The 27,584-nt window shown below is 34.8% G+C and overlaps 1 protein-coding gene across 1 annotated transcript in view; it reads right to left on the bottom strand.

Moving 5' to 3' along the window:
• LOC136026371 (roundabout homolog 2-like) overlaps nt 1-27,584 on the bottom strand; it is a 232,894-nt gene that overhangs the window by 49,826 nt on the left and 155,484 nt on the right. The window contains exons 12-13 of the mRNA XM_065702916.1: nt 20,331-20,692; nt 19,445-19,571 (exon numbers count right to left, since the gene is read on the bottom strand). Coding sequence (XP_065558988.1) covers nt 19,445-19,571; nt 20,331-20,692 — 489 coding nt within the window. The remainder of the gene's footprint in view (nt 1-19,444; nt 19,572-20,330; nt 20,693-27,584) is intronic.

The raw sequence follows: 27,584 nt of genomic DNA, 5'->3' as shown, positions 1-27,584 counted from the left end.
TGGAGGGCAACTGGGCATCCTCCCCTGCTCCTTTTTTCTCAAAATCGTCCGATCAAACTATGAGAAAGTCATTTAGCTATAAATAAAATTCATATACAAATTGTGTTTTAATTATTCATATGCGGAGAGCCAAAATCTAAACATTTTTTAATTCAAAAACATTCAGAAATTAAATAAAAAACAAGTTTTTTTAACTGAAAGTAAGGAGCGACATTAAAATTTCAACGGAAATTAATCCATATATGAAAGATTCTGTTCCCTCCTCAACGCCCCGCTCTTTACTTTAAAGTCATTTTTTCTGTTTTAAAAAGGAGAGTTGAGAAAAAGAGTCACACTTTAGCGTAAAGAGCGGGGCGTTGAAGAGGGAACAGTCCCTTTCATATACGAATTAATATTTTTTTGTTTTAGGTTTTAATGTCGCTCCTTACTTTCAGTTAAAAAGAACTTGTTTTTTATTTAATTAAATTAAAGGATACTCTGTGCATCCAAATTTTCGAAATAGCATACCTGTAATATTTCCTGTGCGGCTAAGCATATAAATTAATGGCTTTAGAGACGCAGCTAAAACTGTAAGGGAGTATCGGACAGGGGGATCAGGTTGATTCTAAATTTTGACTTGGTTGGACAAATAGCAGCTTTTTCAAGAGCAGCTTTTTCTGAGTTATTCAAGGTTATAACTCAGAATGGCTTCAGCCCTAAAGAAGTAGAAAATTATGCGGATTTTCAACCCATTTATTTTTAATAATGTTCCCCATACCCATCCATCCAACTTTTGATTATCTGTTTGTGTTTTCATTCGTCTAATTTATTATTTTCTCTCTTATCTTTTATTCTTCTGCAGCTGTCTTTTTTTCTTACTTCTTTTTTATTCAAAGTGTATTACTGGTTCTATTAGTGGTATTTAGTTATTTGAAACATTAAGTACATGTTGGTAGGCCGTATAGCAATGATTAATCCAAAAAACATTTTCCACAAAATAGGTTTTTCAAAGAAAAGTAAAGGGCTAAAATAAACAAAAAATGAGCAGAAATAAAGTAAATTAATCTTCCAAGCAAAAAACTACCCCAAATCACCATCAATAAATAAATGGAAATAAAAAAGGACAGAAATTACAACAAATTAGCGTGTTAAACTCAAAACAAGCAGAAGTTAACACGAGCAGGGCTGACACGCTACATACCTTCTAAAAACCGGAACATAATTTGCACTTTACTGAAAACAAAATACATTTAAAGTGATTTCAGTTTTTAACTTTAATAAGTCAAAAATTATTACGAATTTAAAAAATAAATATCAGTATATACATATTAAACTGCCAGTCTAAATTGATTTTTTTTTTAGTAAAGTGCAAATTATGTTCTGGTCTTTAGAAGGCATGGGGGTGTCAGCCCTCCTAAAGTTAATTTATGATGGTTTCAAGTTTGGCCCGGTTATTCCTTAACATTTCTATTTGTTTTGAGCGTTTTGGAAAACCTGCATACAGTGCTGTGATTTTGTTCACCTTCTCCCTCAATTTTTCCTGAAAATTTCACCTTCATTCCCCCTGGACGTAGCCCTAGTTGTAATAGGAGTCCTAATAGTAGTATTGGCACTAGTAGTAGCATTAACATAAATAGCACTAGTACTAGTAGCAGCAGCAGTGTTAATCTATTGCCTTTTAGTTAGTTGAACATTCCCCTCATCAATTCCTGAAAGTTTCAACCTAATAAAATTAGCCTTTACTATGACATTGTCGATATGCCCCTTTGATAACCTGTCTTATCTTAACCCTCTCGAATTTATCTTTTAATGTTTTAAGCCTTACAATTAGTTGCAATAGAAGTATTAGTTGGAGTAGTAGTAGTAATATAAGTTGCACTGGTAGTTGTATTAGTAGTAGCATGTACATATTGCCTTTTGGTCAATTGATCTCCCTCTTTCAGAATTCTCTGAAAGCTCCAATTTAACACTCAAATCTATTCTTGAGATATGCCCTTTTGACAATCTTCATGCAACATACTGTGTTTTGACTTAGTTCACATTTCTTCTCAAGATGCTCCCGAATCTTCACCGTCAGACATTTAGCCTTAATAGTATTAGTATCGTAGTAGTGGTGGTAATAGTAGGAGACATAGAAGCAGTAATAGTGTTGAATTAGCAGTAGCAGTAACAGCAGTAGCAGCAGTATTAAATGCAATAGTAGCACATAGCCTACATGTTTCCTTTTGGTCAGTTGAACATCCCCCTCATGATACTTCGGAAGGTTCATCTTAATACCAGAGGCAATGTTTGGGCCAAATCTTGAAGCAGGAAAAAATTCCATCTGGACCCCCCCCCACCGATTCACTTCGTGTTGTGCAAGAATAACTTGGGTTTTGGTAGCACATAGATCGAATGTTCTGATTAAAAATGCATTTTTAGCACCCACGTGTTCCTTGGAAATGTACTGTAAACAAATGTGGATCACATTCACAGTCATCTCTAAGATTAATTATAACAATGAAGATTACAATCAGTGAGGTTCAATGAAACTTAAACTGAATGTGGAAAATTCAACCAGGCTACAGGCTGGCCTTCCTCAATGAGAAAATTTCTTATTTAAGTAATTAATACGTCAGTGAAAGTAATCTTCCTTATTATGCTGATGGCTGTAACCAAAATCTTGGTTTTCCTTCAGCAGAAATCTTCCAGGTCAAATATATTTACAAAGAGGAAAAACACAACCAGAGAAAATAATATTACAATACTCAAGGTCACAAGGGGAACCGCCATACTTGCAAAACTGTCAACAAGCTGGTCGTAATCCAAATTTTTAATAAATACTTCTCTGCAAATATCCTCTCACAAGGAGATGACTGGGACGATCATCTTTTGTTGTAGACCATCTGTTGTTGTAGGTAGTTTTTCACTATTTCTAAGCAAGATAGCAAACGCTCATTGCTCGCTATTGTCACAGGAAGTGTGGCAGCAATATAAAGTGCTTCTGAGTAATCCACTGTTAATGCCTGGAGATGGTCGACAACGTCCAGAAAGTTTTTGGGCTTTTTCCCCTCATCGAGGAAGAAACGCTTGGCAATGCAAGCTTGAAACTCAAGAAGAATTTCGTCGAAATCCAGCTGGCCGCAGAGAGCAGAGAAACGCTTGAGCAACTCTGTGTCCATAAACTAGGCACTTAAACTTCCAATTTCCAATTGAGTGAGCACCCTCCGATGTTTATACGAAAACTCCTTCCATGAAAAAACTTATATGTTAACAATACGAAATTAGCAGAACTTATAGCCCTTACCCTGAGCGCTTTGGGGGGTTGATAGCCCCAAAAGCAAAGTTAAAATACTTGTATTTATGCTGAACAAAATGGCTATCTTAAAATGTTGATTGGATGTGTTTTGGGAAATGATGGGCGTGTGAAGGGGAGGGGACGTTGCCCTCCGATTAATTTGGCTCTCAGAAAGTGCACTAGAATGTCAAAAGCCAATAGGATGAGCTCCTTTTGAAATTTTTACGACAACTCCTTCTATACGAAGTGCCTTGGTGAGCCAAAGAGAAAACGCTGCGCCCCTTCGCTCTTTGCTTTTAGGCAGCCCTATTGCAATACCAATGATGCCTTCTATATTTTATTTGTTCGGTTTTACCAACTGCTGAATTTACGCATACATAGCCAGAGGTTATTTTCATCCCAATAAATCACATAATTTTCCAGCTTAAGGCTAATGGTCTTAATTTGTGTCCAATGCTATTTCTCCTATGATAGAAAATCATGAATAACTTCTGCGATTTTGGTGATTTTGAACTGATTTTTTTTTTGATGACTCTCGAGTTAAAAAGGAAAAAAATGTTGGTTTCACTTTTTCTGTATATGCTTTACCTATTGTGTAAAAAAAAGAAATCAAGTTATTTTAGTTTGGTGAATAAAAATTTAGTGGATGGGAAATGACAGTAGATTTTTTTTTTAGTTCATCCTGCCAGTATTTAAAAAAAAATGTTGGTTGCAGAATTGTTATATTTTTATTTTTAACGGTGCAAAAAATTATTTTTAATTTTCAACATTTTTCTCGCTAGAAGGTATGAAGTTGGCTCCAGAGGGTAGAATTTTGGATCATATGTAGATTTTATAATCTACAACCATTACAGAAAATTTCTGATGTCTATCATAAATAGTTTGAAAGCAAAATCAGAAAAATACAATTTCAAAATGTGCTTACTTTTTACTTATTTTACCCCTGTTTCCGGCTTAATAGCGTTGTTCATCAGCCAATAGAAAAAAAGGCGGGATTCTTATCCAATTTTAGGCATTACGCCTCCAAGGCATTGTGTCTCTGATTAGTTGACTTGTCAACTGAAGTCAATAAGACATTTGAGATATGAGGAAGAAAATTATCAACAAAAGGTGGCTGAATTTAAAATACCGGTAAGTAAAAATTACATATACAAGTTTCATTCCCTCTTGTCCATTAAATAAAAAAAAACAAGTTTTTTTTAACTGCATGTAAGGAGCGACATTAAAACGAACAAAAATTATTCCGTTTATTAAAGGGGGTAGTCCCTCAATGTCCCGCTCTCTACGCTAAAGTTTGACTCTTTCTCACAACTATACTTTTTAAAACAATAAGAAACTTTAGCGTAAAGAGCGAGGCGTTGAGGAGGGGACTACCCCTTTCATATACGGAATAATTTCTGTTCGTTTTAAGTTTTAATGACGCTCCTTACTTGAAGTTAAAAAAAAACTGTTTTTTTATGTAATTTCTGAACGTTTTTAAATTAATGCATGTTTTGATTTGGCTAACCGCACAACGAAATTTGCATATCTTTTTTTGTCTAAATGGCTTTCTCATATTTTCGTTCTGACGATTTTGAAGAAAATGGGGTGGGGGAGGAGGTCTAGTTGCCCTCCAATTTTTGGTAACTTATAAAAGCACCTAGAACTTTGTATATTTGTATTACATATATGAGGGGGTTTGCCCTTTCGTCAATACCTCGCTCTTTACACTAAAGCTTAAATTTTCTCCCGGTTCTTTAAGAATGACCCTAGAATCACCAAGTCCGTAGAATATATAGTTGAAATTACTTTAACGGAAAGAGCGAGGTATTTAGGAGGAGATGAACCCCTCATATGCGTAATAATTTCTGTTCGTTTTATGTTTTAATGCTGCTCCTTACTTTCAGTTGAAAAACTTCTTCATTATTATTTTTTCAGTGTTTTTTTTAATAATGCTAGAAAATCCTATGCCCCTTCATTGAATTTCTTTTCCCCCGTGACAAATTCCTCTAAGTAAAGATCCTTCAACGTAGCTCCCTCCCCTCTACCCCCCCCCCCTTCAGCCAAAACCCCTCAACCGTTGACTTTTAATTAAAAGGAATAGTTGTGGGAAAAGTCAAGTCATGGCCAATTGTAGAAAAAGCCAAGACAGATTGTCCAATTAAGTGGGCATCAGGTCAGGGTAAACACTGATCAAAGTTTATAACTTGTAGCCCCTCCCCCGGGAACTATGGGGGAGTAAGTCGTCCCCAAAGACATCTTATTATGTTTTTTGACTATGCTTAAGAAAATGGCTATCTCAAAATTTTGATCTGTTGACTTTGAGAAAAAAAATGAAAGTGGGAGGGGGCCTAGGTGCCCTCCAATTTTTGGTCGCTTAAAAAGGGCACTGGAACTTTTCATTTTCATTAAAATGAGCCCTCTTGCGACACCCTAGGACCAATGGGTCGATACAATCACCCCTGGGAAAAAGAAAACAAAAAACAAATAAACACGCACCCTTGATCAGTCTTCTGGCAAAACAATTCTATGACTTTTAGGGCGTGTTTCCCCCTTTTTTCCAAAATAAGACAAATTTTCTCAGGCTCTTATCTTTTGATGGGTAGGAATAAATTTAATTAAAATCCGATTCTTTTGACGTATTTATTAGTATCAAAATTTCGTTTTTTAGACTTTCGTTTACTATTGAGCCGGGTCGCTGTTTTGTTTTTCTATGGTTCTTTTCATTTTTTTTTAGAAAGGTGCTGCTTGGAGAACAAGATAAAGATAATTTGTCAAATGGATCGAAAATTTCAGAAGAATTTTCAGCAAATCCTCTCATAGACGATTCAAATAAATTGGGAAACGGTAGTGGTTCTCACGGTGTTGATTGCCCCGATACGAATACTGAGATAGACTTATCTGGAATTCCAGATGGAAACTGCATTGTGAATCTAAGGTATTTCCTTGCTGAAGTAATTTCAGCATTCAGACACAAAATCAGTTGCGATCACGGAAAATTGATTATAAAGCAATTAGAAAAGAAAGGCCTGAAAACTGAACTGAAAGTTAAGTGTAATAAGTGTAACTGGGAAAAGAGGATTAAAGGTGAACCAGAATGTCCAGCAACAAGCGTAAAAGAATATCTTTCAAGTTTTACGGACCAGACACAGGTTGCTTTTTCCGAAAAAAAATCAAGTCTTAAAGGCTGCTTGAATTCGAAGGCTGTTTGGGGAGCCATGGGTAGTGGAGGAGGGTATTCTACACTGTGTGAATTCTTCGGGGTGCTTGGAGTGAAACCAATGTCACGAATAGTTTATTCCCGTATTGAAAGGCAGCTTGGTAATGCTTGGATGAATAGTTTATCGGAAATTTTGCTAGAAAATGGACGAGAGGCCTTAAAATCAGCCATTCATGATGATAGGTATAAGGAGGACTCATACTGGACAAAAGTGATATGTGATGGAGGCTGGAATAAGCGTAGCAAAGGACACGATTATTCGGCCAAAGGATGTGTTGCAGTTATCATAGATGCATTTACGAAAAAACTGTTATATGTTGGCATAAAAAATAAATACTGTTATATATGTTTTTCTTCTGCAAACGCCAAAGTAATTCCCAAAGATCATTTCTGCTTTCTGAATTATAACGGAAATTCAAGGAGCATGGAAACAGATATTCTAGTTGAAGGCTTTCGTTCCAGTGAGGAGATGCACGGATTACAGTTTTTAGAGTTTATCGGTGACGGTGATTCCAGTGTTTTTTATAAGCTAAAACAAAGTGTTTCCTACGGTTCCAACATACGGAAACATGAATGTGCAAATCACGTCACAAAAAACTATACAGCCCATCTATATAATTTGTGCAAAAATAAAAAAGGTTTGTACACAAAATGTCTTCCCCGAGGAATTATCCAGCAACTGACAAAAAATTTAAGGGGTGCGATAAAAATAAATTCTGAAAATAATGGAACAGCAGAAGAATTGAAAATCTTGTTAAAAAGAGGTCCGTACCATGTTTTCGGAAACCACACAAAATGTGATTCTGGATGTCCTAAGATTGCTGAATTGACCGTGAATAGTAAAATAGAAGATCGGTGGAATAATTTTCCCCTGCACGTGTTTGAAGATGTTATGACAGAGGTCGATATTGTGTGTCGAAAAGCAGAGCAGCTTCGAAATGACGCAACTACAAACTTAGCTGAAAGCTACATGTCAGTTGTTGCTAAATTCATCGGAGGAAAGCAAATAAGCCGGTCTAAACGAGGTTCATATCATGCAAGAGTTCATGGAGCAAGTCTTGCTTATAATTCAGGTCCAAAATGGCATCAATTAGCTTGGAAAAATATTTTTGGGCTTAGTCCTTCTAGCGTAACAAAAAAATATTGTAATAAAACGGCTAAACTCCGTGTAATATCTAAACGTAATTTGACCAGTTATTATAGTGCTCTTGGAGGAAAACACGTTGCTAAGTTAAAAAATAGAAACTATAACTTTGGTAATCGTGACTATGGACCAAATTGCAATAAGCCAGACATGACTTCTGATGAAATGAATTTGGCCATACAAAAATATACTGACGAGAATTTAAAATTGGATTTTGCCAGTATAAGCTGTTTGTTCAACAGTACCAAGGGCCAATCCAAAAATGACACTTGGGTTGAAGAAAGATCTAAGAGAATAACTAGTAGTTACTTCCACAGAATTGCAACCAGAAAAAACAGCACCAGAGTTGCCCCAATTGTTAAGCAAATTCGAAACTTGGGACCTAGATTCTGCTCTGCCCTAATGAAAAAGGGCTTAGATTTAGAAGTAGTGGCACTAGAAGCATATGAAAACAAATTCAACTTAAAAGTCGTAAAGGGAGATCAAATAGGACTCAGTGTGCATCCACAGTATCAGTATCTTGCTGCATCTGTAGATGGGCTGCTCCCTAATGGCACACCTATAGAGATAAAAACGGTGCATAATATACCAGAGTTCAAAACCATTTATGATGTGGCCCAGTCAAAAAATTTAGTTAAAGCATTTTTTCTTGAATTATCCAGTGAAGGTCTTCAGCTAAAAAAAAATCACAGGTATTTCGCCCAGATACAAGGCCAACTCGAGATACTGGATAAAATGGTATGCCACTTAATAGTTTATAACTCTATTGAGGATTGGGAAATAATTACAGTTCACCGATCGAAAGACTACTGGGAAAAAATATTTCCGAAGCTTGAAGCCTTCTGGAATGAATCCTTACTTCCTGAAATTTTAGACTCAAGGGTTGCAAGGAATATGGAAATCAGAGAACCTGTGTCTGTAAAATGTACAACAGCCCACCAACCGAAGGACTCAAGCTTGTCTCAAGAAATAAAAAGAGGAAAAAAAAGAAGGTTGAGTCGAGTTGAAGTGAACAGCAAGAAAAAAAACGCACAGAAGGGATCGGGGGAGAACAGTAAATTTACCAGGAACTCAATGCATGAAAACAGTGATTTTGAAGAAATAATTTGGTCTGATTTGGAATAGATAAATCTTCGTGTTTGATAAAAAAAAATGTGTTAAAAAATATTGGCAAGGAAAATTATTTTTTCCTCCATAAATTTCTGTCTCATTCTTCGTCAATGTCCAAAAATAATGAAGTTTCTTATCTGGTCTGAAGTATATTAAATACATTTAATACAAACAATTTTAGTTTTTTTCTTATAAATTTCTTGTATGTTACTTGGGCTTAGTATTTGTGATTTTATAGTTTTTCCTACAATTATTACGTTTTCTGTACAATTCGTTCATTTTTGGTATTTAATTAAAGCGTCTTTAAGTTTTTTTCCGAAATCTTGTGCATCTCGCCCTAACACAAAATAACGTTAATGCCCTAATCTTATTACATGGAAAATAGCTTTCATCTTATTAATTCCAAAATACTGACACAAAAAAACCACTATAAAAATCAAGGTGACTGGAAAGATATTGAAAATGAACTGAATGTGTAATGTATAATTATTTAGTGTTTAATATACTAATTACAGGAAACATCAACAATTAAGGTTTACAGATTCTATTTAGCGACAATTTTTTATTTTGGTTTACGGTTAGAACGGAACTCTAGTCGAACTCCTATGGGCAGTAATTTGTGTCCTTTTTGGTTTAACTTTAGCACTCATTTTAATTTTTAATCGTTTAGGATTTAATTATTTGTATATAGCAGTACCCATTTCTTTTATGTTTGGTATAATTATTTATTTTTATTTCTCTTCATTTTCAGTCAATTATGCATAGACAGTAATGTTTGACCGTTTCACATTTAGATCATTGAAGGATTTTATTTTCTGTCCGTCTGTTTCAAATGGCTCTTTAATTTTCAATTACTTAACTCACTAGCCTAATTGTATAATGTACATTCCCAGATTGCTATGAAATCACGATCTTGTATCAGACTTAGCAGACATCTGCCATGCTTGGGATACTTATGTCATGCTTGGCACAGATCATTCACTCTTAGTACTGTTCTCACAGTTCCTCTATGCTTGGCACACTTCTGCCATGCTTGGTACTAGCCACCTGAGGTATATGATTTCTGAGAGTGAAAAACCTCTCAAACATTCATCCTTTTTCTTTGGGTAGTTTACTTTTGCATGTGCGGACTGTTTGTTTTCGTTGTTGTATTTTAATGGGGGCAGATACGATGGACAAGGGTTTTTAAATTCCTTTTGGGAAATCCCAAACTTTTTACTGTTATCGCTTTTCTTCTATTTCAATAAAAATTCTTTTTTATGTGCTTTAACCCGTATGCGCCTGAGAGGCTATATTTCTTCCAAAATAAGTTCATTAGTACGGGTATGCATTGAGTTTTTCGTTTTACACAAACTTTTCCTCTTGTTATCTTCCCAATAAATTAGTTTTATTTCCATCAATTCTGTTTATGTGCTACTTTTTCATAGTAAATTTATGATGGAATGGCGGATTAGTCTTCTTAGTTATTTAGCAGGATGAGATTGAGGAGCACAAAAACACAAACGTACGCAAACACAGGAACAAGTCTACACACACACATCAAATTACCAATTACGCACTTATTGTTTGATGCAAGCTGTGCTAGAGTTTTGTTCGCAGGAATTCTTCAATTCAATTCAATCATATATATTTAAATAAAAACACATAATTACATGTACATAATCTGCCAGGAAAGCACAAAAGTGCTTGACTAGGGCAGAAACTTAACTAAAGAATAATTAAACAATCAACTAACAGAAACAACGAATCAACTGGATTTATCAAAAAAGAAAAAAAAGAGAAAAAAGGGGAGTGACGAAGAGAAAGAAAAGAAAAAAAAGAAAATAAAAGAAAAGATCGAAAAGAGGAGGACCGCATGATATTCAAGTCTAAACAGTATTTCTGGAACGACCCTTCACTGCTCGCTTGAAGGTAGTAAGTTTATTTGAGTTCCGGATTTCCAAGGGGATTGAATTCCAGATAGCTGGTGCATATCCGTAGAAAGTCCTTTGCGAAAGCCAAGTTGGGTATCGCACAGAAGATTCTACTCCTGGAGGTAATCATACATTCTTTCATGGACTACTTTCTCATAAATCTTCGAAAAAAAGGTAAAATAGAAATGGATCGGTAATTACTCGGTTCATTTTTTGACTTCCCTTTGTGAAGGGGTAGCACTCAGGCTAATTTAAGTCTTTCTGGAAAAGTTCCCTCTTCAAGTGATAAATTAATCAGATGAGTCAAAATAGAAATAACAATTGTTTTTGTTGCTTTAACGATACTTCATCTACTCCACAGGATTGTTATTTCATACACATAATTATTTCATTTATTTCATTTTCATCACAATTTGTAAAAAGGAATTCAGAAGTAACATGACGAGGTTTAAGTTTGGGGACTGGTGGACTTCGAGAACTGAAGATTAAAAGAAAATAGCCAGGTGGGTGTTTCACCCACCTGGCTAACTGCTTGCAATTCTCAATACCCAAGGGTTCTCCCAATAGCCAAACAATTTTCATTTCCAAACGGACTCGGTCTCGGTTGAGGTTTGGGAGAGTTCACGCTTTACATTTCAAAACAGACACCCATCTCGAAAATAAAAGATTTGTCTACTTTTCGTACAAGTTCTACCATTTGCATTCAATGCACATCGAATCAAAATCTCTGAGCGAAAAAATATAGGATTACCCTTTAAATTGATGTGCAAAAGAAAACACTATTTTTAGCTCAGCAGTGGGTATATTTTCTTTTACATAACCTGTTCATTTAAATTAATCTCCGTAGAATCTAACGTGCTTTTGCTAAACAAACATCTTTTGTTTTTTTCTCCCACTTGTTTATGTTTTTGTCAAGTCTCATAAACGAGTTTGCTATCGAATAGATACTAGCAGTGGCGTTATTAAGATTCTTAGAATCTGTTTCAGAAATTGGGCGGGAACAAAAAAGACCATTAGCCTTAAGTAGAAAAACGATGTTTTCCCGATAGAAGCAAAGAGCGAAGATAAAATTTGGAAATTCCAAACGTAATGACAATCAAACACCAGCTTGCTACCAAGCTGATATTATTCATTTCAATAGTGAAGACATTTCAAGCAGTTCGCGGTAATGAAATGTAAGTAAGGACGGACTCGGGCCAATAGTAGCCGAAAAAACGCCTTTAAAAACAATTAATCAAACAGTTCGTAATAATGAACGAACAATAGAAACCGGCTTAATAAAAACGAAACTCTAAAAAAAACATAATTTGTATAACGATAGAAAAGAGTTAGCTTTTCATCCGGCTACGAATAAAAAAATCTGGATAAATATGCTTGATTTTTACAAATGGGGGAAAATGCCCCAAAGAAACATGGATTTTTTTGGCAGAAAAAAAGATCACGGATGCGTGTTTAAATCTTTTTTTGCGTTTTTTTTCCCAATGGGTGATCATGTCGAACCAATTGCCCTAGAAAATCGGAAGATGGCTCATTCTGATTGAAAATAATAGTTCTAGTGCCCTTTCTGAGTGAGCAATAAGATTGGAGGGCACCTAGCCCCCCTCTCACACCCGTTCCCCCCCAAAGACATCCGATCAAAGTTTTAAGATAGCCATTTAACTCAACATAGTTTAGAAGTTCAATAACTAGGCTTTTGGTGATGACATATCCCACCATAATTCCTGGGAAAGGGGCGGAAAGCTGAACAATTTGCCATATTTTTCACATATAATATTTGTTATGGAAATTTTCAGGATAATTAAGTGGGGCGGGTGGATTTTCCGCTGGCAGATTTTTCAATGCAAAGGAAAGTTTCTGGGGGATTTTTCGAGGAGAATATTTCACGGGAGGGGATTCCCTGGCATGATTTGAGAAAAGGTAAGGAGTTAAATAAACAAAAATTTAACTGAAAGTAAGGAGCAACATTAAAACTTAAAGCAAACAGAATTTCTTCTATATACGAGGGAGGCTGACCCTTTCTCAGCCCTAGCGCTTGACGCTAAAGTTTGAGTTTTTGTCCTGATGCTGAAGGAAAGACTACTCTAACACAAGGACGGCTGATTTTGAATGCGAAGTAATTTTAAAGAGGTTTCAGAATGTACCGCAAAGACGAGGGTTGAAGAAGAGACAGTCCCCTTATATATAGAAAAATTTCCTTTCCTTTTAAGTTTTAATGTTTATCCTTACTTTCAGTTAAATTTTTTTTATTTAATGCATCAAAAGAATGGGATTCTCATGTTGATACAAAATATATAAATTTCATCAAGTTTAATGCTACTCAAAATAACCTTCGAGTCTGAGAAAATTTGCCTGATTTCTGAAAAAGGAGGGAACATCCCCAAAATATCTAAAGAAATGTGGAATTTTATTTGTTTTTCCAGAAGAAAGATAACGGGTTCGTGTTTAATTTTTTCCCAGGGATAGTCATATCGAACCAATTGTCCTAAAAGATCAGAAGAGGGCTCAATCAAACAGAGACTACCAGTTCTAGTACCCTTCTTAGACGATCAAAATAATTGCAGGGCTACTTCATCTCCTCCCATTTGTGATAGCCGTTTTGTTCATTATAACTTAAAGGTCTAATAACTATGCCCCTGGGGATGATAAGACCCCAACAATACCTTGGGAAAGGAATGCAAGTTATAGAATTTCTGCATTGTCTACATATAGTATTTATTATTGGCATATATTACGAAATTTTTTTCGGAAATGGGATTTCTTAGGGGGGACTATTCCACATAGGGGGGGGGGGTTACCCGGCCTGCATTGAAAAACGATCAGAAAGTAAAGAAAGAAAAGAAGTTTATTTCAACGGAAGTAGAGAGAAACATTAAAAGTTAGAACAAACAGAAAGTATTCCTTACATGGGGGGGGGGGTTGCCCCCCTTCCCAATCCCTCGTTCTATACGCTAATGCTTAACTTTTTTGTCCCAATGCAGTAAGAACGACTGTTGAAACACAAGAGCCGTTGAAGTAGAGTAAGAAACATTTTCAAATCACTAAAAAAGTTTAGGGTAACGGTCGAGGGATTGAGGAGGGGTAAACCCCTCAAATACGGAGTTATTTCTGTCCGTTTTAAGTTTTATTGTTGCTCCTTACTTTTTGTTGAAAAAACTTGTTTTTTCATATTTAAGCTACTTTCTAAAGTACGTTAAAGTAGCAGTCGTAAATCATAGGCATTTTTTCATCTAAATTTTGCCCATTGAGATTAGAAAATGACAAGTCAAATAAATTTACATTTTGACAATCATTGAAGCAAAACAACTTCTTTCCATCTGAGTGTGTCTAATTTATCAGCTTTTGAAATAGAAGGGGAGGGAGAAATGGAAAAGTTTGAAAGTTCAGCTGCACCTTCTTAATGGGGCGAATGAAATAAGCGGAATGTCATTGAGTTTAGTGACAAGTAAAAGTTTAACCCTTATGAATAATTAGAAAGGTTAAGTGGCTTTTTATATACAAAGTTGCAAGGGTGCAACATCATCTTAACATAGATTATCAGATTTGGCGTGACAGTTGCAAGTACGATTCACTCCGAATTTTTTTGGTAAAAATTTCTGTTTTGTTGCTTGAACGCTTTTCAATTCTTAAGCTTTCCTGGTGTTGCTGAATATTATTGAAAAATAATTTCATTAGGTCAATCACAGATTATTCAGCAAATAAAGGTACCCACTATGATAATGAGAGAAAATGGGTGGAAAATGTAGGGATTTTGAGGAGGGGACTGCGACTGAGTATGAAGGTTTGCAATTAGCGTATGCATCTAAGTAAATGAAACGAAAAATAAAATGGAAGTAATTGAATTTATACTCAATTCATAGAATTATGACTACGTAGAAGTCTCAAAAAAAGATTGCCCAACTGGGTAAATAGATTTTATGGGGGCACAGCTGCTTTCTTCATGTTTGCTAATAAATCAACACCGTTGACAATTCCTTTCCAATTTTGCCAGAGACAATTCAACAAACGGCCCTTTGCTCCATTTTTTTAAATCAACAGAATAACAGAGAATTTTACCATCCGGTTTCCGCATAGTAGACAATCAACAATGTTCGTTGACAAGTAGGCCTATATTATTCAATTTTTCTTTTGGTATCATTAATATTAGGAAATTGCAAAGCCGATTTGAATGCTAAGTAACACACAAATATTCGAACTGATTAAATTAATTTGAATAATTGACGATTGTTTGTACTAATCATAGAACAAAGAGAATTGTGGTTAAAGCTGAATGATCAAAGGAAATTTTATTTCGAAAAATTATAAAAAGAAAGAAAGAAAATAAATAGCCCGGTAATATTTTTTACTTTTTATCTAGTAATGGTCTTTGGCAAAAGCCCTGGCCAGGACAGACTAGGTAGACAAGACTGAAGGGTAGCCTCCCATGATGTTTGCCTAACCAGAAACCATGACTTCATACAGCGTTGCAAATTGCACTTGGAGAGTGGAATCTCAAGAAGATTATAGCCCTGTAGACGAAATTATTGGTGCAATGAATTTGAGCAATCGATGCTTCTTCTGTTTTTATCTGTTTGGGTTGTTTTTTTCTAAGGCTGTTTAACCTATTCCTTGCCGGCATTTTATTATTAAAAAATATATTTTCAAATCTCATTATAAGATTTGCAGGCAAGAATATATAATGGGTCCAAGATATTTAGCCTGAGTAGAGACGTCGAGGATTATTGATAGAAGTGGATTGGCAACCAATAAAAAGCATGGATTGACCAAAATGGCTTCAGAGCACCTCTAGGTCCTGAATTAATTTGAATACGAGCTAAGTCCTTATTTGGTGTAAAAAATACCAATTCTAAGAAACAGAAGTTTGTTGAAGCAGCTCAGATTATTAATCCGCTTTAGTTCATTATTTGTACTAGAAGATCCTTGTAAGATTTCGACTCAAATAAGGCCTATCATACCCAAAAAGTCTAGGGGTCTGGGGCTTAGGAGGAGCTAGTTTCTCTTTGCCTCTTGCAAGACGAATGAAAATACATGTCTAATTTCGTGACAAAAATTGCGCATCATGACTACCTTTCTACCAAAAAAAATTTCAGTGAGAATTATTATTATCCTTGTTTCTCTTTTCTTTGCGATTTTTCCGTTTTGGCAGTGAGAAAAGGGGAGGTGGTGGAGTCGGAGGAGCTGCGTAGTTACTATGTCCACCAAATCATACAATTTGAAAATGCCATGTCTGTGAATTTCTCCTGCCCTGTGGGTGCCCTTGCTAAGGATTAATATTGCCAAGAAGAGAGAGAAAAGGAGACGGGGAAAGAGGGAGAGAAAAAGAGAGAGGAAGAAAGAAAGAAAGGAAAGAAAGACAAACATTAAGGGACAAAAGTTGAAAAAGAAAAGAAATATTAATAATACAAAAAAGGTTGAAGCGTCATATTTAGTTATTTTACGCAAAAAAAGAGAAAACAACATGTTTTTGGATTTCAGAGCTAGATAACTCAAAGAAGCATACAAGAGAAAGCCCGACAAATTGGAGAACTCCTGCTTTTTTGTCTCTTTGTTATTATATAGTTAGACAATACAGAGATCTTAATAATGGGCCAACCAACATTATTGGGACTATATACGCAATACGTGGCTTGATTTGGTATTTTATTTCATATTTTTTAATTGGAAATCAAACTCTTCAGATGTAACTAATTCGACTATGAGATGCTTAGCATCGTCTCTCCTTCTTACGCCACAATACACCAATTATTTTCTTTCAAGTCATTTTAGTTACTTTTAATGTAATTTTTGTCATCTTTGTAAATGTCTGCCAAATTCAAAGGATATCTCCCCCGTAAGGCAATGTCCTTTCAACAAAAGGAGGAAAATCACAAACAAAGAAGCAATGTATTTTCTTTTGTACTTCCAGTTTTCCTTCAAATATTTTAGTTGACTGTCTGACAAATAAAATGGAATTTGTTAAAAAAATCTAAGTCAACAGGCTACGCAAATTACATGGGAAAAAAATAACAGTTCTCGCCTTTTGGGGGAAGGATTAAAAGTTCCACCCTAATGCATACCTACTAATCAACAAATGGCTTTTAGTCAGCTTTAATGTCGGTCAATTGCAACTCAAGTGTATTCTTATTTTCGATACAATTGTGCGCTTTAAAACAAATTTCCTCGTTTATTTTTTCATTCATAATAAGCTCATCTTGAAAATTTAATTTTCACAGACGACCCAATAATCGGTCATTGCTTGTACACTTAAACCAAGAACTTTACCAGAGTAGAATAACAATCTTCTTTCTGTTGCAGTCTATGTAGTAAAATTGTGTATTATTAAAAGAGTATCAAACAGTTCGTGGTAACGAACTGTAGTAAGGAGCGACCCGGCTTAATAGTAAACCAAAACTCTAAAAAATTGAATTTTGATATCAATAGCTACATCAAAAGAATCGCATTTTAATGCTGATTTTAAATATATATGTTTCATCAAGTTTAGTCTTACCCATCAAAAGTTACGAGCCTGAGAAAATTTGCCTTATTTAAGAAAATAGGGGGAAAAACCCCCTAAAAGTCCCTCGCTCTTTACGCTAAAGTTTGACTCTTTGCCACAATTCTACTTTTTAAAACAATTAAAAGCTTTAGCGTAAAGAGCGAGGGATTGCGGAGGGGACAACCCATTTCATATACGGAGTATTTTCTGTTCGTTTTAAGTTTTAATGTCGCTCCTTACTTTCAGCTTAAAAAAATTAGTTTTTTTATTTAATTTATAAAGAGTCAAATAGTTTTCACAGTAGTCTTAACCGTGAAATTGATCAGTTTGACCGATTAAATTTTTTTCTTTTCATTTTTCTTAATACTTTTAAGCGGTAGCAAATGCTTAATAAAACTAAAGACTATAGTCTGGGCCAGCCTGATGTCATAGCTCAATGCAAGAATCCTTACACCTCGTTCCCCCTCCAAAAAAAACAGGAAATATATTTGTATAAAAAAATTAAACAATTGTTTTTAAATGAATTACAAAAGATTTTTATATTGACCTCCCCTCCCAAGATAATATCCCTGGCTCTGGATATGTCAAATATATCAATAATTGTTTCATATAGTCTTAGCAACTGTTAGCGTTACTCTTTGAAAGTTCAGCATGAGGTTCATATAAAAATAATCTCCCTGACAAGTTGTTCCATCTTGGACATCAAATAAAACCATTATTTAAGGATTTAGTTTGGGACACGTTTGTTCTGTTGCCAAGGATGTACTTATTCTCAAATTATTTTTTGATAATTAAAAGTCTTAATTATTAAATTGCCACAATTTTGTTTTTGTTAATTTGGCACAGAATTTCGGATCACGAGCACCACAGACGCTGATAAATTTAGGGCAGCAGGTCTTACAGACAAGATCAAGTGCCATAGCCTAATTATAAGGTTTGCAAAAAGTACATTTTTGTCCAATTAAGAACAGGAAAAAGTTGAAAAGATTAACAGTTGGTGACTTAAAACACTTCTTGTCCCTCTAAGATGCTGGGAGTGACAGAATCTTCGTATAAATAGCTAGGATTTTTTTTTCAAATAGCCATATACACAAGTTTATACTGGTGTATACAAATAGACAACATTCATTTCTTAAAATCTTTAAATTTAATAGAAATACTTAACTATAAATTACTAGAAATTTAGTAAATTTCATGAAAATACGTAAATTTAAATAGACCATGAAAATGACAAAATAAAATAGAGAAGAACAAGAAAGGTGCTTTTCCAAAAATGGTGGACAAATAATTTTATTCGCCTTCGGAAAATAAACGCAATGAAAAGTTCAGAGATGGTAACTCCTCATTTTGATTTTTCTTTGTCAAGTGTTACTTTTTGATTCAAATTCCGCCTCTTAAAGCTTGCAGTTACTTTGTTGGCATTATTGTGCCATGAAAAGACAAGATCAGTATTGCTTCAGATTATTACAAACACCATACAGATCAAAATCAAACTGATACTTCATGTTTCAAGTCCTGATTACTGGAAGAATTACATGAATAAACACTTTAGAAAGTCAATATAACAATGGGTTACTTGCAAGAGATTATTTCCTTTCAAGCAGGGTTAATGGCAGCAGCTGACTAGATCACACACCATTGTCAAAACCATTCAGCTAAAAAGGCGACTTTTCAGGTTTGTAAGGACAGTTCGTCTGAAACGCTTTGATATCTTGTCATCAGCCCAGGAATCTAGCTTATATTAATTATAATGCAGCATAACAGTATATTAAATAATTTAGTTTATTTTCCTGAATAGTTTTTTTTACACGAATGAAACTGAAACGTATACGTTTGTTCTCTAAAAATGGTGTGACATGCATATGTTAATGTTGTAGCCCCTAACTCTAGTCGTATCTTTTTTTGTTAAATCTTAAGCAGTATTTACAAAATACTGGGTATTATTACAGAAAATGCGTGTTTTTTGTCAATTTTCCAAGCGTGAGTGACATATTGATACGGAAAATATCTTGTTGCTCTATTGCGAAATGGCGCTTTTCAAGGTTTCACAACAATAAAAAAAAATGCAATCATAGATAGAAAAAACATGAAAACATTGAACTAACACAAAGCTCTGTAGACTTTGAGTTTCAGCTAGAATAGAATAGGTTTTCACGTTAAAATACTTTCAATGACATTTTTACTTCATTTTTTATGACAAACTGTGAAAAAAGACGGATTTGTCGTGGGCTACATGTAAGCACTACTAAAAGTCTATATAGTCAGCCTACCAAACCTTGTGCATCCTTAATTTTGCACGTAAAAATGAGTTGATAAGGAAAAATAATAAAATTAAGATTTGTGTTCTCACCTGAAAAATGTGATAAGTTCTTCTGTTTTGTTACTTTATGCTTTGCCAGAAGAGATCCAGCCAAGACCGCAAGGGCAGCAACGAATAAACCCCCGACTAAGAGGATGAACCATGCCTTCTGAATTATCTGAAATATTATTTATCTATTTACTGGCTCTCAAAGCATAAAAGATCTTCAGGGATTAAGAACTTCCTGCCAATATAGTGCCGCAAAAAAGAAAACATTACAATTATGGACATTAATGTACTATGGATTTAAGAAAGTCGATTGTTTTACAATAGCCAAAAAGAGCAAAAAACTTTTTATATCCTAGTACCTAAGAGTAAAGGATATCAAAACCGAGAATAAATTGCACTTTTTCTGAGTGACTTAGGAATTTACTTCCTATTCAATATTTGTAAAAATGGAGTTATCGCACTTATGGAACGCAAATTTATCTTTCAGTTAATTGGAGGGTTAGAAAACTACATATAAATCTTGAAGATTTCGAGGCATATGACCTAAGTGGAAGCTTAGATATGGTATTGAGTTAGTGTTTCCCTCAAATTGCTTAAGGCTAGGACAAAATTGTAGCAGCAGTAGTTTTCATGTTTGTACAGAAATGTTGAAATTTTATGTTTTAAATTCATATTTAACTTAAAATTTTTGTAACTTTGTGGCTGAAAAGGCACTTTATTCTATAATTACAAAGGTGTTAGTGGTATTCACTCCTATTCTCACCCCTCCCCCACTAACTCTTTCTCTCTCTTTACATGCCACATTCTTTCACTCATCCTTCTAATATGCCTTACCCTCTGTAAGCAAATTTCTTTCTTATCTGTTCAGAATTTCAAGTAAAGATGAACCAAACCAAAAAGAAAATAAAGAAAATGAGATGAAAATTACCTCTGAAATATTCGTCATTCCTTCATAGGGATAAGCAATGTCAATAGCTTCCATGCCAAAACCGTCAGCTTTTAAAGGGAACACATAAGAGTCAGAAAAAGGACCAGACCCAGCACCAGTGATTGCACTAGCTTTTACTTCATACATGTACCCAGGTATTAAGTTGGGCACTATGGCTGAGTTTGAGTAGCCTTCCACAGTTAAGTTATATGTGTACTTATTATTCTGCTCACGAATTACAGAGAGGTGGTAGCCTCGAATGTTTCCATTTAAGCTATATTTCGGGGGCGGAGCCCATTCCACAAATATAGTTGTTGCGTTGATCTGCCGAACTCGTATATCACTTGGAGGGGCAGACGGAGCTGCAAGATAAGGATGAGAATTAGCGCTTCGAAAATTGCACAAATTAGATTTAACCAATTACAATAAAACTATGCTATTTCTGGATTTCAGTTATCCTTCAAAATTTTTACGGTACTATGTTCAATCAGTCATATATACATGCAGGTGGCCTTTAAATTTTCTTCCCAATAAATGCATGTGTAAGTGTCTGCGCTTAAAGGGAGTCTATTATTAAACAAATATTTTTACATAATTTCCAGCATAAACAGCGTTTTAGATTGTTAATCCAAAAGTTCTAAATTACCAGTGAACAAACAAGATATCCCAGCCACACCTTAAAAAATTCTTTCTTTGGTTCTTTGTTTTTAGTTTGACAAATTGATTTATCTTTTATTCCTTCGTAATTCTTGTTTTTTACCTTGAAAGGCTGGTCAAAAGAATTTTAATTTCCAATGAATTTGAAAAAATGAACACAGTATCTGCGACATCGTTCTAACTTTTTGAAAATACGTGACTGATGTCAATAAGTTGTTATAATCATTTCTATGAGTGTGATTTAGTCACTTAACATAATTTAAATTAAACAGTTTTTACCAATGAACAGATATATTGACATTGTCATAATTTAAAAGAAACACAAGAGCGTTAAAAACGACAATACCCTCTAAGACTATATCTTAAGACGATCCAAAACCACACCGTTTATTAGAGGGAAGAAGCTTCCCGTATTATCAAAGTAAATAAGTAATTAAGTAATTACCAAATTTATTAAATAAAGTAATTAAGCAATTATTGATGAAAATTACTAGAGACTAATTTAACATTTCTTAAAAGTACAAACTGCTTGGACAAAATTATAAAGTTTGTTCCAATGTTCGCTTCAAAATTTGTTTTGTTTTGTTTCGATAGTACTCCATTTTCCTGTGGTAGCCAGAACAATACTTAGTGATGGCTTCCTCACCACATAGTTCTGATGCTACCACTAGCGTACAACTTTCAAATCAAACAGTTCGTGGTAACGAACTGTAGTAAGGAGCGACCCGGCTCAATAGTAACCAAAACTCTAAAAAACAGAATTTTTATACCAATAGTTATATCAAAAGAATCACATTTTAATGCTGATTTTAAATATATAAGTTTCATCTAGTTTAATCTTACCCATCAAAAGTTACGAGCCTGAGAAAATTTGCCTTATTTTGGAAATAGGGAGAAACACCCCCTACAAGTCGTATAATCTTAGTGAAAATAACACCATCAGATTCAGTGTATCAGAGAACCCTAATTTTGTATTTTTTGCCAGAAGACATATCACGGATGCGTGTTTATTAGTTGTTTTTTTCCCAGGGGTGATCGTATCGACCCAGTTGTCCTACAATGTCGTGAGAGGGCTCATTCCAACGGAAATTAAAAGTTCTAGCGCCCTTTTAAGTGACCAAGTAAATTGAGGGCACCTAGGCCCCCTCCCACGCTCATTTTTCCCCAAAGTTGCCGGATCAAAATTTAGAGATAGTCATTCTGTTCATCTTAGTGGAAAACCTAATAATTATGTCTTTGGGGACGAGTTAATCCCCACAGTTCCCGGGAGAGGGCTGAAAGTTACGTTTTCAGAGGGACTTTTTGCATTGGGGTGGGGGTGGGTCGGGGGAGGGTGTTATCTGGGAGGATCTTTCCATGGAGGAATTTATAATGAGGGAAAAGAATTTCCATGAAGGATGTGCAGGATTTTCCAGCATTATTTAAAGACAATGAGAAAATAAATACATTTTTTTCAACTGGAAGTAATGAGCAGCATTAAAATTTAAAACGAACATAAAATATTACGTATATAAGGGGGTTCGTCTCCTCCACAATACCTTGCTCTTTACGCTAAAGTATTTTTAGTAATTTCAACTAATTATTCTGCGGTCTTTGTGATTCGGGGGTCATTCTGAAAGATTTAGGATAAAATTCAAGCTTTAGTGTAAAGAGCGAGGTATTGAAAAAATTTAAATTTCACTTTATTTATTCATGTGCGGTGAGCCAAAATCAAAACATGTATTAACTCAAAATCATTAAGAAATTAAATAAAAAAACAAGTTTTTTTATCTGCAAGTAAGCAGCGACATTAAAACTTAAAACGAACAGAAATTATTCCGTATATGAAAGGGGTTGTCCCCTCCTCAACGCCTCGCTCTTTACGGTAAAGTTTTGCATTGTTTTAAAAAGTAGAGTTGTGACAAAGAGTCATAATTTAGCGTAAAGAGCGAGGCGTTAAGGAGGGGGCAATCCCTATCATGTACGGAATAATTTCTGTTCGTTTTAAGTTTTAATTTCGATCCTTACTTGCAGTTAAAAAAAACTTGTTTTTTTTTTATTTAATACACTCAAAGGATGAAGTTCTTAATTGGTGCAATGGTTTTGAACGGACTCGAACCATAAGTTGCTCCTAATCTAAGATTTGTTTCGAAAGCGATTTTGTTGGTATAATGTGTAAAACTGTTATCTAAACACACATTTTTTGAAAATGATACAGAAACTGTGAGTTGTAGAACACTCGCATTGCAGATATTGATTTTTTGTATGTTTTTTTCTAAACTGATTAGGTTCATGGCTACGTTAGTCTAGAAGACCCCTTTATTATTTTTCGACTGTATTTCCCTCGCCCAGTTAGCGTAATAACCGAGTGAATGTCACATCCCACAGCTTCTTTTGTCAAAATTTTCTTATGACCTTTTTCGTAATTTGACGAAGATATAAAAATTGTTTTTGCCATGATCTAAGGAAATATTTGGTCACCTCTCCATGGACCATGGTATTGCATACAAAATACAAACTTCAAGCAATATTTCCACGCCCCACTTTTATTTTAGTACATAAATGTCCTAGGCTGAAGGCTAAAATAGGCTAAAATAAAGCTGAGGTCGCTATTTAACAATCGCCATAGTAATGAAGACGAAAATATCCAAGTTCTGAACTAATCCTATCTAGTGTAAAAGGAACGAACCCCAACAATTAAAAACATGATATTCCAAGGTTAGTTGAGCGAAAAATAATGTCTCTAATTAACAGAATTTTTAACACGTTCATACAGTAAATAAATGGACACACAAATGAAGTTACTTACCATCTGTGATTCTCACAAATGGTTGAACCTAGTTAATGCTTAAGAATACAATGTTGCAATTTAAGTCAAGCAAAAGATATCTTGTCCCTTTTTCATTCGATTGCGTATGAGGGGAGGTTTGATGAAAGTAAAGAAAGTCTATAATGCTAATTAAAAAAAAAGTTTTCTACTCAAAAGTAAGGAGTAACCTTAAACCTTAAAATGCACAAAGATTATGGCGTATATGAGGGGACTGCCCTTTCTTCAACCCTTACCCTTTACGTTAAAGTATTTCAAAAAATAAATTCATTCGAATTCAAAGGCTCTTGTTTTTGAGCAGTCTTTCTTAAGGTGAAAGTCCCTAAATCCATTGCAGCAAAATCCACTTCCATCAAAATGAAATTTTGCACAAGTAATTTTTGAAAAAGGATCTAGAATTTGGAAGGTATGTTTTTTCTGATTTAATTCCCAGAAAATAGAAAAAAATCTATTGTAAAACCAGATAGCTTTTTAAAAAAAGGTCTAGAGTCTAAAAAATAGAAAGTTTGAAGCAATCGAAAGTACGACCAATTCAAAAAAAATTAATTGGCCAGACTGAAAATTCCATATTCTTTTAATTTATTCCTCCACGATCGTTTTTATATTTTTATATTTGGACTCTTGCACGGCATGGATAAAAGCAAAAAGGTCGAAATTAACTTCAAACTGTAGATCTTTTTTTTTATTCTTTTATTCCGAACTTTTTAGCTTTTCTGAACCAATTAGTTAATTTTATGTATATATTTATCAAAAAAATTAAATAATTACCCGGTTTCTCCTGTCCTACATAACCCCACTTTACATCCCCTGGCTGGAAACAAACCTGAGGCAAGGACGGGTATTACTTGTGTTTAATTGTTTACTTGTCTGACAAAAAGTCAGAATTGTGACAAAAAATCAAACTTCAGCGTAAAGAGCGAGGATTGAGGAATCCTCGCGTAAAGAGCGATGATGGAGGAAGGGGTTGCCCCCCTCATATACGGAATAATTTTCGTTTGTTTTAAGTTTTAATGTTGCTCTTTACTTTCAGTTGATTTTTTTTTAATTCGGTCTAGAGACGTTTTTCAAACCGCGCCAGGAAATCAGCATAAAATCGGCATAAAGCTAATCCTTGCGATGCATCTTTTGCTATCAACATTCCGACTTTTAGAGTTTTGGTTACTATTGGGCCGAGTCGCTCCTTCCTGTTCGTTACCACCAGTGGTTTGGAATGGAATCCCGTTCACTCTACAAAAGATTTGGGATCAAATTTCAATATTCGAAGTTAAGTATTTTGTTTGAAATTTCTTGTCTGAGGCAGTCAGGACTATTAAATTGAATCACTCCTAAAATTATTTCTTGTGAAAGCTAAAATATGATCACGGGCATTATATATAAAATTACTTTTAGCATTATTAGTGACACCTCGGTATTAGTGAAATTTCTTCTTAAAAAGGCATAAATTTTTACTCCCAGAAAGATAGAATACATTTTACAACCTCAAATTTAGTACGTAAAATGTGTGAAACACACATGAGAACAGGAAAACCAGCTTGGATCGATTTATTGAAATCACATAAGCTACTTAAAGCAATAGACCTCCCGCAAGATGTTAATGTTATGAATATTATTGCTAGAAAGGTAGAAATGATATTTCAGAAGATTTAAAAGTGATCGGAAGGTAGCCAGCCCCATCCTTTTCCTCAAGTGTATCCGATCAAAATTTTTAAATGGTCATTTTGTTTAAAATAGTTCAAAGATCAAATAACCATGCCTCTGAGGTTGACCCCCTCCCCATCCCCTGGGATGAAGGTTTTAAATTATGCTGGTTTCCCATTGTCGACATCATATAAGGTTTTTTTTATTAAGAAAAGAGGGGGGGGATGTTTGATCCAGGATCTCCAAAGAAGCCTAAAGTATTGAGGTAGAACTTCAAGAAAATGCTGAGAGTGATTCCGAAGACAGTCGAAACACGCTTTGTTCTCACTGGCGGTGAGGAGGGGAAAATCAGCAATATCTAAGGAAACAGCTGAGAGTATTGGGTTGAAACTTTCAAGGTATGTTAAAGATAGATTGGAGGGCAACAGGCAACCCCCTCTGTTCCTTGCCCTTTTTATGTGTCATATCTTTTCAACAACGGACGGCATTTTGTAATTGTCATTTCTTTCAAACAAATAAAGATGTCTCATGGTTATGCTTCCAGGGATGACATGTCCCTCCCCAGCCTGGATGTAAAGATCGTAAGTTATACAATTTATCTATTGTTTACATGCAATATTTATTATTAGGATGAGGGATAAGTTTTGGTTGTGGGTTTTTTTTAAAAAGACAAAAGTAATTATGGTGAAACTTTTGTTACTTTGGAACTTACAGGTGAGGTTGATGAGGATGTTTTGAATGGATGGAGAACTGCCAGAACCCCTCACATACCCTCTTTAGCTGTCCTCTGTCCAGAACATTTGACCAACATTTTTTAATAGGTGCCATCTTCAAAATAGTATAAACGTCAAATAGATATACATTTGCGGATGACTTAACACTTCACAATTTTAATGAGGAATTCTGATCCATGATCAACCACCCGCTTTTTTCTTAATTAAGTTGATGCTTACAGGGTATCAGAGATAGGGATGTTGAACGGAGATTGGAGAGCTACAATCCCCTTGTCCTTTTAGATACCTTTTCCCCTTAACATTTATCAAAACTTTGAAAAATCTCCCCGAAGACATTTTATTACAATTTTCTTGGTCAAAATAGTTGAAAAGTCGAATAACTATGCTTCCAGGGATGACAAAAACCCCAACAGCCCCTGGGGTAATTCTTATACGCACACAATTCTTATATAACACACTATTTGCATACTGATTGTCAATAAGAAGTATCGGGAATATTTCGGGAACTACTGAGGACATTAAGTTGAAACTTTCAAGGCATGTTGAACAGTGTTTGTACCTTTATGGAATGCTCAGGAGAATATTAAACTAAATCAAAGGACACTACGTACATCCAAGTTATCAAAAGGATATATCTGCAATATCTTAAGAGTTGCTAAGGGTAAGAATATTCAGTTAAATGATAATATGTGCATCTCAGTTGTCAGAAGGGCGTATCTGGAATATTCCAGAAACGGCTAATGGCATGTAGTTAAAAATTTCGGGGAATGTTGATGGGAATGTATAAATAAATCAAAGGCTATTAATTGCAACTAATAGATTAAAAAAAGATATTTTAATTCTTACACCAGAGACGTGAAGAACTGGAATAATTATTATAGGGTATCAACCAAAAACAAACTTTTGGCAATAAAAAATGAACAAAAATTATTTAAAAATAACACATTGTTTAAACACATAGCATACACATGTTTAAATACATTGTAATGTTTCATATAAAGAGGAAAGGAGAAATATTACGATTCCTAATCTCTGAAAACTAAGGTCCTGGTAGTACTTGCCCTCCCCCACATAAGGAACTTTTTGGCGAAGCTCATGATGCCCACTCTCACCTTTTGCACCTCTGTGCTGTGTAATTTGATAAGGCTATACTTTTTAAAAAGTACATATAAAAGGATTATCGTATTAGGATGGGCACTATCACCACCCCCCTGCTACCACCAATAATAAAGGCGTAGGCCTAAATTTATCCGAGAATCAAGAGGAATTAGAAATCAATTCTAGACTTAATCGAATCGAGGGGAGACGAAATATTTGTTCCTATCCCTTCCCATACCCCTTTCTATATTCATCTAAAGACTCATGGAGAATTAGACCATTGGGTATCGAAATGTGCTCTTTTAGGTATCCCCCACCCAC

The sequence above is a fragment of the Artemia franciscana genome, chromosome 4 (assembly GCF_032884065.1).
Source record: "Artemia franciscana chromosome 4, ASM3288406v1, whole genome shotgun sequence".
Taxonomy (NCBI): Eukaryota; Metazoa; Arthropoda; class Branchiopoda; order Anostraca; family Artemiidae; genus Artemia; species Artemia franciscana.
Note: the sequence above shows the minus strand (reverse complement) of the source record. Positions and strands in the feature narration are given on the sequence as shown.